The 12,361-nt window shown below is 15.9% G+C and overlaps 1 protein-coding gene across 1 annotated transcript; it reads right to left on the bottom strand.

The window, feature by feature from the left end:
- Nucleotides 1-4,462: 4,462 nt before the first annotated feature.
- On the bottom strand, nt 4,463-8,437 carry LOC122719262 (odorant receptor 4-like). Its single transcript, XM_043944929.1, has 6 exons — nt 8,379-8,437; nt 5,227-5,352; nt 5,141-5,160; nt 4,900-5,015; nt 4,662-4,817; nt 4,463-4,513 (listed from the first exon to the last, which is right to left on the bottom strand). Exons 1-6 carry the CDS (start codon nt 8,435-8,437, stop codon nt 4,463-4,465), a joined length of 528 nt encoding a protein of 175 aa, XP_043800864.1.
- Nucleotides 8,438-12,361: the final 3,924 nt, after the last annotated feature.

Below are 12,361 nucleotides of genomic sequence, written 5' to 3'. Positions count from 1 at the left end.
TAAATTATAAATAAAATATAAAATATATAAATTTATATATAAATATAATATATAATACATATATTAAATATATTAAATTATAATTATATTAAATATAATATATTAAACATAATATAATAAATATAAATTTCTTATTAAAATTGAATTATAAAGAATAGAAATTATATCAAACAATATAAAAATAAAAAAGGAATATTTGTTTTATACATATATTGTATACATATATTAAACATTTATTTATAGTAAATAATATTTACTTTTTTTAATTGATTTGTATATTTTTAAATTTTAATCTAAAGAATTTATGAATAATTTTTATTAGATTTGTTATTAGATTAATAATTCATTAAATTTTTTAAAATTAAATAACAAAGTATAAAAATGACAATTATTATACAATTTAAATATGATATAATAATAAAAATATAATAATAATCGAAAAAACGTAGTAAAATCTTCTAAATGATTCGAAAAATCATGAAAATTTTATAAATTATTAAATTTTAATTAATAAGTGTAAATAATCTAAATATTATTACTAGTAATAATGAGAATCAATATTTTATTGTAGAAATTAAAATATATAGAAATTTATTATAATTTTGTTTGTCTATTTATTTTATTAAAATTACTATTACTGCTATTAATAGAAATGAAAATATACAACAATTTTTAAACTTGAAATTCTTGCAAATAATAAATAATGAATTCATTTTCCTTTTTAAATAAAAATTATAAAATAAATAATTAGCATTTTTATCTTGATTAAAATAAATAAATAGAATTGAAATAATAATAATAATTTTGTTATTATATTAATAAATTTTTTTAAAATTTCTTGTAACATTATCCTATGAAGCAAAAAAAATATATTTCTTTAAAAATATATTCAAAATAAAAAATAATTTTTTATTTGCCATTAATATTTTGTTAGAATATAAATATTATCTATATTATGAATTTGTTTATTATATTGTTTTTTATTAAAAAATTTAATATATATATTTAAAAATAAATGTAAATATTTAAAAAAAGAAAATTAAATTTTATTTAAAAAATTATATTATTGCTAAGTTGTATCATATATGAATAAAAATATGAATAACAATGAATAAATATAATGAATAAAAAATATAAATACAATGAATAAAAAATATTCATTTTTTAAAGTTTTTAATACTAGAAAAAATATATATAGTTACCGATATATATCAAAATATCCTTCAGAATATTGTGACAAATCACAATCAAGCGATCACTGCATATTGAAAACTAGCATACTGGAGATAAAGATAAAACTTTTAAAGCACGTATAACTAAAACAATCTTTAGAAATGTTTATTGATCGAACGTAATTACCTCTATTATAAAGAAACTAATACTCAATGTACTACTAATATCAGCGATTACTGAATGAACAAAAAAAATGCAAAGAATACAGGAGAGTTTCCTTTACATTGATTTCTCCAAACATTATTACGAACTATTTATATTAAAAATGCAGACAGATTTCCCAGTGAAGACAGATAGAAGTAAAGACAAACATATACTTATTTTCTTGAAAAAAAGAAATAAAATTATAAATATATTTCTCATTGTGATTCAATACATTTATTTCATTATAAAATATATTTGTTTAACTCTTACTTTTTTAATAAATTTTATATGTCAAAATTATTCATTACATTAAAATGAATTCATATTCTATTATTATTTAAATATTGAAGATTTATAAAACACAAATTATTTCATATTAATTTTTTAAATATTTATAAATAAAAAAATAAAATGTAAAGATTTATAAAAATTATTTTTATTATTTACTTTATATAATTATTAACTTTATTATTATAAGCGAAATTTTTTTTTTCAATTTAATTAAAATTTAGAATTAAACTTTCATCGAAGAAAATATTCTTAGGTCTTTAAAATTAAGAATTTTAATATGTATAGAGCAACAATATTTTCTAGAGAATTCTCTAGTTATAATTTTTTAATTATAATTGTTTCTATAAAAATTTTCATTTCACATACGCATATGCATACCAATTCTAAACATTTATTTATTTAAATGTTATGTCAATTAAATTAATAAAAATTAATCAACAATCTATTAAAAATTTTTTTATGCAGATATAAATTATTTAATTATTTGAATTAAATCTGATCATCTTTTTCTCCATTATAAAAGCGAATTTAGACTTTTCACTTTGGATATACATTCTGGATTATTCATTCATAGCGAAAAATATTTAAATAGTTTCTTGAATAGTATCATTATAGTCACGATTTTAAATAAATCAAATTTGTTTTTATATATTTTATTCAATAAATACCATTTCATAAAAGTAACGTTTAAACAATTTTTAATATAATTATTTTTAAATATATCTATAAAATAAATATAAAATAAATATATATATCTATAAAATAAATATATAATTGCTTATTATATTTGTCTTTATCTCTTATATAATGAAAATGATTTTCAAAAATGAAAATAAATAAATAATGAAAATGATTAATGAAAATTAATCAAAATTACATTATATTTATACTATTGTTATTAAGGCTATTTTTTCTGAAAAGACTAGAACATTATGAAGTTATATACATTAACATTATAAAGCTGTATATTAATTATTAATAATAACATTAAAAATCAATCAAAACAAGATTTATCTAGATTGGCTTATCTAAATTGAGACAGATTTTTTTGAACATATAATGTAAAATATAATTATGATAACTGTAACTTGAGAAACTTTTTTTTTAATTAATTTTAATTATTTTTGATATTTAATTATTATATTTTTTAGAATAGTTTTTAAAATCATTTTAGTTATATTTAAAATATAAATCAATTTGAAATATAAAAATTATTATTTTATAAACATTAGATAAAAATATATATTATGAATTTTTTTTAAAAAAATTTTTAATAAAAAAATATCGAAAATTTTGATTTAAGATATTTGTTTATATTTAAAAAATTACATTATAAATTACATTAACAATAATATATTTTTTTTATATTTATAAAAAATTTACAAAAATTTATATTTATAAAAATAATAAATGTAATGAATTAATATAAAATAATAAAATTAAATAAATAAGAATTGATCATAGTATAGATAATAAAATTGATTTAAATAAATAAATAAGCATAAATGAAACAAAATTTGCACATTTTTTTGAAAAATTTGCACAAATATAAGATTTTAATTGTGAAAAAATAACATGAAGTTTGATACAAAATAAAATTGTTTCATGCTTTGCTTCATCTAATACGAATTTCAATTAAATATATATATTTAATTAATATATAAGCCTCAACCAATATTTTGCTATTTAATTTTTATATTTAGCTTATAATTTCTTTTGATCTTTGATATCAATCTTTTACTCAATTTAAGAAAAAGTTAAATGAAGTTGATTCAATTATAATTGGTATAAATCTATGATTTATTCCACAAATTTCTGAGCATTGACCAAAAAAAATTCTTGGTCGTTTTCTAATTAAATTTAATTGGTTAATACGTCCTAGAACTGCATCAACTTTAATACCTAAAATGGTTCTATGAATATATTAACCATATCTGTATATTATTTGGTATTATAATATTAAATAATTAAAATTGTATTATTAACAAAGATGTAAATAATTTTGTATTTTATAGAATATAATATATAATGATATAATTATAATATATTTTTATTATATTTTATAAATTTGAAACTTTATAAAAATTTATCTACACTTTTTATTTTATAACTCTTTAAAAAACATTCAGAATTCAGATTTTTTATTAATAAGTATTTATATTTTATTGCTTCATTTTGAAGCTACTATTTTAATATAACATATTCGTGCGATATCTTTAAATATAAAAGTTAATATACAAAATGTTGATTAATGCTTACTTATTATATTATACTTACAATTACTTATTATATTACAAGTAATAATAATGAAATTTACATTGAAATTTGCGTTAAATAGAAATAAAATGAATTTATTTCTATTAAATTTAATTATTATTTCCGCCTCGCTTCATCTAATAAATCCTTTTTATAACGTAATAAATAAAACAGTATTTTTATATATTAATTTTTAAGTTTTTTTTTGATATTTAGAATATAACCTCCAAAAATTTCTTGTGAATATATTAACATTCAATATATGTATACTATTTTATTTTTTTTATTAACCATTCCATTAGTTTTCAAATCATTAAAATTGGAGGATTAAAAAATAATATAATATTACATTATTGCATTCAAATTTTCTAATTTTTCTTATTTACTACAATATATACTATAATATAATATACTATAACAATATATAATATACTATAACTACAAATAATTAAATTTAATACATTTTACTACATATTCATCAAAATTATCCATATTTTAATAAAAAATTCGCAACATATTAAAATGATTTCTTAAAAATTCAGTATCTTGCATATAGAGCAGATACATATGAAGCAGAAGCTTTTAACATCTAAAAATTTATATTTATCGTAATTATATAAAAATCAAAAAATGAAAAATTATACGAAATAAATTAAAAACATATATATAAAAATGATAAAAAATAGAATACTTTTAATTTACATTTATTTATTCGATAATAAATTTAATTCTCTTACGTTAGCAAATGCCTCTAGAGAAAGACAAATAAATTTTCCCGCTGTGAGCATTAATTGTTTTTGTGATCGTAAGATTATCTTTAGTATAATACGAACATCTCGAGGTTTTAAGTCGTACCAAAGAAAATTATATATAGCTTTATTAATATTTTCACTCTAAAAAAAAGATATCATTAAAATATTATATTTTTTATTATTTTATTTTATATATTTATATATATATTTTTTTTTTTTTCACCTTAGAAGTAATGTATTCTCCGGTATAACACAAAATAAATGCTTCGCAATTAACAGCAATGTAATAGGGAAGACATTTCATTATTAATACAATTGTTTGTTCCGTATGCAAAGACTCTTATAAGTAAAAAAAATGAATCAATTTCACTATTTCTATTTTATTATATAATTATCTATCATCTATACTGTTATATTATCTATATTATAATTATCTATTAAATATATAATAATTTATTGAATACTCACAATTGTCAGAACAAAACTTATAAAGCAAATTACCAACATATTTGATACAAATTGATCATACAAAACTTATAAAGCAAATTACCAACATATTTGATACAATAGAGATATATAAGTAAAGATTGTTTCGATATTTTTTGAAAGTTGTATAATTTTTTGATGTCTCACAATAATATTCTTTATTATATCTTGAGATTCTCTTTTCTTATAACTATGAAAAGTTAAGTTTTAACAAAATAAATCAATTTGACTACCAACATATAGTATCTAAAAAAGCAAATTTTCAAAATGAAAAATATTATATTTTATAAGTACATTTATATATATATAAATTATCTATCCATTTAAAATTTTTAACTAACTATAAGTAATTTACATATACACATAAATATAAATATATAAATATCTTAATTCCTTTTATATAATAATTCTTATTATATTTATTTTTTATGTTTTTATATTCAATGTTTTTTTTATTTAATATCAAATTGTGTCTATCAAAATTTATTAACTATTATTGTCTATTAAATTTATTAGATATTTGACAATTAAAAATGAAATAAAGTATAAAATATAAATATATCATATCAAAGTATTTTTATAAAGGATTTTTTAATATATATAGAAAAAGTAGATAAAATTTTTATTATATATATATACTAATAAATCATCAATATACTATTCTTGAAGTTTTATTTATAAAAACAGCAAATTTAAGTAAGTATTAAGTAAGATATTAAATGTAATAACATTTTATTACATAATTATTTGTATTTGTTCATATTTATTTGTCTCATATCTTTATTTTAATGTATAAATTAAGTAATATCTAAATATTAATTATATTAATTTCTTATTGATAGTGAAATTACAAATATTTTTTCAAATTTTTTAATTTTTAAAAAGTTTAAAGAGTTTTATATTTGTTTTATATGTAATTTGTATATTTCTAATTTCATTTTTAATTATTTTCATAAATAGCTTAAATCCAGAAATTGTAATGTAAATATTAGTTAATTTAAAAAAAAATTAAAAATATTTGATTGGTATGTTATAACTGGAATTAATTTATTTTTTTAATTTATTATTTAAGTGTATCAAAAATCTTAAAAGATGTTTTTTCAAATTAAAAAGAAAAATTAAAAATAAGCGTGTTTAAATATTGTTTTAAAAAGTTATAATAGTATATTTGAAAAAAAAACAATAAAAGATCTTATTATCATTTAATTATAAAATGTTTGAAAATTAAAATTAGTATTGAATGTTTTGACGTACAATGTAATATGTCATGAAATTTAAATTAGAAAAGGAATAGTTTTTAAAATTCTTTTAAAATTCTTAAAAATTCTTAAAAATTCATTAAATGCATAAATAATTAATTATTTGACAATAAATAATTAATTAATAAACATTTAAGGATTTAAATAATTAAATACAATATTAAATTTTGTTATACTAATAACTTCTTCATACATGATCAAAAAAAATTACTTACTAATGCTGCAATTAATGCTATTGATGTAGCCGCACCATAAATATAAATGATTCAAATATAAATTGTGTAATCAGAATAATTTCATAACGTGGAAAAATTGTGACTATAAATGGAAATTCTATTCTAATTAAAAACTTCCCTTGATCTTCGTCAAATATTATTAAAGAAATATTCCTGAATATAGGAAAAATCGCGAAATAACTGATTAAGAAATTTGAAATACGAGAAGATAATATGAATTTATCCGTTATTATTCGTTTATTTTCAATAGCAGAATAATTATTATTCAAGTCTTCCTTCATAGACATCAGAATTTTATAAAACGTTGAAAACTGTTCAAAAATAATATTTTCTTTAAACTGAATATAAAAAACATTTGAATTTTCTAAAAATTCAATTTTATTAAATATTATATTGCCACATTTATATCTTAGAAATAATTTTAATTAATATTTCATTTTTGAAAAATTTAACTTATGTGCATAGAATTTGATTTATATTGAAATTCACAAAATTAATAATTTAATAATTAAAAAATTCGAGGTCTACGTAAACTTAATTAATAATAATAATAATTAATAATAGATAAATCAATAACAATCAACTTTAATGACAATTTTCTGTTTTCTATTTTTTCTTCGATTTCAAATAATAAATCAAATATAAAAATTATATCAATTTAAAAAAAAAAATACAATCTATTTAATATATTAGAAACAAATGAAATTAATTTATTAATTTTCTAATTTATTTTTTCATAAGTTTCAAAAATTTCTAATTTTATATATATATATATATATATATTCAATTAAATCTTTAAAATGATATTTTTTTTTAATAAGTTCAATATTTTATAATATTAATTATTTAATTTCAGATATATATATATCTGAAAATTGAAAGTAATGTTAAATCAGCAAAATTTTTTTAATTTTATAAGAAAAAAATAGTAAAATAGATTGAATTTATATTAATTTTTTCGATATTAAATTCTAAAAAGAATAGATGTAAGTATATGTATATGTATATATATGTATATATATATACTCAATATATAACTCAAATATATGAAATAAAAACTAATTTAATTTAGTTTCATAAAAGAAAATATTGCATTAACATTTCAAGAATAAAATATTATATTTTTAAAAAAAATGTTTTAGAAATATGTATTTCCGATTTAATCTGTACAGAAATATAAATAAAATGGTGACTGGAAATTAATTTTCATAAAATTTATTTTTTCGCTAAAAAAAAGATTTAATTTAATAATGGATTATCTATTATTGATTAGTTTATATATATATATATATATATATATATATATGTATATACGTTATATGTATATGTATATAGAGTATAATATTAAATTCTAAAGAAGGAAGAAAAAAAATTAAAGAAAAAGAATTTAATTTGTTTATAATTTGAGTATAAATTGACTATTATAAAGCCTATTTAACATAATTTCAATAATATTTTATTTAAAATACTTTCATTCTAATTCTTTATTTAATAATAAAAAAAATTATATTATAAATAACAATATGATATCTATATCTTACCGTTTGTGAAACCAAATAACAATTAACTTAATGAAAACAAGTGTATTTGATAAAGTAAGACTTAATCCATCTAATAGGTCAATTAAACTTAATTTATTAAATATGAGTAATACAATACCAATATTGAAATACTAGAAATGTTGGCAATATTATTATCCAAATAATAATTTTTAATTTTACGGAGAATCTGGCCAAATACCAAATATACGCAAACTATATTCCAATGGACGATTGATCATAATTTTTGAAATTATTGATAAAATTTACAATTTTTGTTCAAATAATTATGATAAAATGCTAATATTACTGTAATCATAATAATATATAAATGTACTATGAAAAACACCAAAATCGTTTTTTACTTAATATTAATATAATAATAATAATATTCAATATGTTTAATTTTGTCTTAATTTTCAAAAATATTTCTTATAGATTTTAATATGCTGAATATGCATCTGCAAATTATTTTTTTTTCCAGAATATATAGTTTTTAAAAAAATCAATTTAAAAAAACAATATTTTAATCTTGAAACTTTTTTATGTTTTTACAATAATAGTTATAAATAATTAGAGAATTACTAGATCATAAACATTTATATATATTCGCCAAACATTTATATATATAAATTCAATATTCATCACATTTTTGGATAAAAAAATATTTGTTCAAAAATTTCTTATTTCTTGGTTCATTTTTATCATTGCTTTTGAATAAAAATAAATTTCAGTTTAAATTTTTATTTATTCGTTTACCTGATTCAATATTATTTCTTTTTTCATTATTTCTTAAAGAAAAACCTTCTATATTCATCCATTTTTCAAGAATAAATAGAGATTTTAATATAAAAGCAATATAATTTAACAAAACATGTAATGGAAATAGTAATATTCAATGATGGTTGCTTTGATATTCCATTATACTAAGCGGCACAATAAACTATTATTACCACTGCGTATTTTGTTTATTTCGCTTCAATATTAAAATTTTTTCAATTTTTTAATCAAATTGATTTGATATGCTTTCCTTGATAAAAAAAAGTCTATTACATGATGTTTTTTAAATTAATTTTTTAAATAATAAATAAAATGTTTTGGGTATCTTTGATCATTATTTAAATATATTTAAATATTACTTAAATATATTTTGATATTATATTTATAAATTATAATAATTATTTAAATATTATTTCTGTAAGAATTCACAAAATCAATTTAAGAAAATAATTATTATTATAAAAACATAAAATATTAATATCCAAAATAGAAAAATTAATAGAAAAAAAATAATAACATTATTTTAAAATGATTTTTCAAAAATTATCGATTTTAAAAAATGATTTGCAAATTTGTATTCATCAAATTCGTATAAGAAATATTCTCGAAGGTTAAAAAATCGAAAAGAAAATTAAAATTTGTTGAACAATATAATTACAAAGTGACAATTCTTTTTTTGTCGTTTTGTGATTAATTATTTTTGTTTTAATTACAAATATCAAAAAATATTAAATTATTTCTCAAATAATGTCAGAATAATCATAATTCAAATAAAATATATCTTGGGCATAGACGAATCTCTTTAACGTAGTTGCACAATCGAATGCTCATTGTGTACTAAACTCTTCTCAATGTGGTTATCGAGCAAATGAATAAAAAGTATTATTACACAAATAATCCTAAGATAGACAAGATAAAGATAAAACGACTTATTACCAATAATTGTTTTGCTTTAAGAAAGAAGAATAATTTCTTGTTCTTTTTTATAATTATAGCAATATAGAATACAATCTTATTTCGCAATATCTCTAGTTTTAGTTTTATTTCTAATTGTATATTAATTGCATATCGAATGTAAACGATTATATTATAATATATAAATTATTTTTAATCAAAGTTATACATGCAAATAACTATAAAAATTAGGAAAATATTTAATAGAATTTCAAAACATATAAGCAACATATAAGTAACATTGATATTAATGTTAATATATATATATCAAAAGATTAAAAATTTTATCATTTCTTATGTATCAAAAGAATTATTCTATAGAAAATCAATCAATAAATCTATTTGTTCTTTAATACAATATTATATTATATAAAAATTAATTTTTACAATAATCATAATATAATATTAAATCATTGAAAGTAAATATATATCAAATATTTTCATTCGTTTAAAATTATTATTATATATATTAATATTATTTAAAATAATAATTATATTTTATTAAAATAAAAAAAAATACTAAAATGTTTTAAATTTCGTGAGATGCATAATAACGTGTATTTTAAAAATATACAATAAAACAAAAGTTCCGATAAAAAGTACTTGGAGATTCAAGAATTGGTAATCAAATTAAATATTTTTATTTTTATTTTTAATTAAATATTAAATATTTTTTATTTTTAGGAATAGAAAAAAATCTAGAATAGAAAAAAATAGAAACTAACTATAATTAGAATATAACGTGGATAAATTTTTTGAAAATAATGTATTGACGGATACAAAAAAATTTCAAAAATTAACATGTTGTTAGCAGTAAATATTTCGTGACAAAATAGATTTGCAATAGAATAAACTATATATATAAATATATATAAATATATAAATATATAAATATAGCTGTTTATTTAAGCTGTATTTATTTAAATCAATTTTCAGCTTAAAAGTTTTTATAGCATTTTTTTTATTATTTATTTCATCAATTTGTTTTATTTTAACTACTATCTAACCACTTTCAATTTATGATATTCGATAATGCTATTTAAAGGAAAAAACGATCATAAGTTATGCTTTTTTTTTTGGATAATATATATCATGTCGAACATTTAAACATTTAAACTAGTATGATTTTTTATCACATTTTTAAATTTTTAACTCAGTTATAATAAATATAACTATAATAATAAATAATAATAAACTAATAAATAAACTTTGAAATCGTTAAAAATAAAAATTTTCATTTTTGAATTTATTGTTTTTAAATAAAAAAATATAAAAATTATTTAATTTTTTATTCAAATTCAATTAAATTCGTTTTCTTAATGCATTCTCTGCCAAATAAAATTATTTAATTTCATTTTCATTTATTCATCTATTTCTTAATTACATGCAAATATTAAAAAAGATTAATATATTTGTGCAATTCTTTTGGATATTTAATTCTAGGAGCCAAAGTTATGAATAATTTAGTAATAAGTTTGCTCTCAGAGTTTACTAAGTTTAAATTAAGCTATCTATCTCCACCTTACTTTATTCAAATTGCAAATTTGAAAAAAAATCATCTTAAATTCAATGCAAATTTTAATTACTTATATCTTAATAAATAAACTTTAACTGATATTTTTGTTAGCAACTTTTATTGTTTTTTTTACTTTTAGAATCTTCAAAAGATATCCCATAAATATATATAATTACACACATATATATATATATATTAATATTATATAAATATATATATTAATATACAATATATATATATTAATACACAAATATTTATAAAAATATGGAACTTTGAAAAATGAATTAGACATCATAATAAAAAAAATATTCACATCTATATATATATATATATATATATATCTGTATATAATATATACATCTTATTATATCTATTATATTTTATATATGTCCTATAAAATTTTTTTACAAACTATAATATTTTGAATTTGCATTAGATTAAGATAGTAGGAAGTGAGAGCACTCAGCTAAACTAAATAATCATATTTATTCGAAAAAATATCATATCATATCATTATTTATTATAACGAAATCTCTTAAAGAAAAGATAAAGAATTTACATTGTTTTAGATAGTAATAGATACGAATAACTATATTAAAATTATATAATATATATAATAATATAATTATCTAATTATATAATTATATATTATATATAATATATATATAATTATATATATATATATAATTTGTTATGTATTAAAAACTTATCTCAATAAATACCAAATAATATCTCATTTTTATCTCATTTTTATCTCATTTTATCATCATATCATCTCATTTTATTTAATGTAAACATTTATAATCTATTAATTAAATCTTATCAAACACATGTGTATATGACTTTTTTCATCATTATAATAAATTTCAACTTATTTACTGAAATTCATAGAAGCAAAAAAAAAAAATCATAAGCA

This window comes from Apis laboriosa, unplaced genomic scaffold (assembly GCF_014066325.1).
Source record: "Apis laboriosa isolate Shangri-la unplaced genomic scaffold, ASM1406632v1 scaffold71_cov137, whole genome shotgun sequence".
NCBI lineage: Eukaryota > Metazoa > Arthropoda > Insecta > Hymenoptera > Apidae > Apis > Apis laboriosa.
This window is presented reverse-complemented; position numbering and strand designations above follow the sequence as displayed.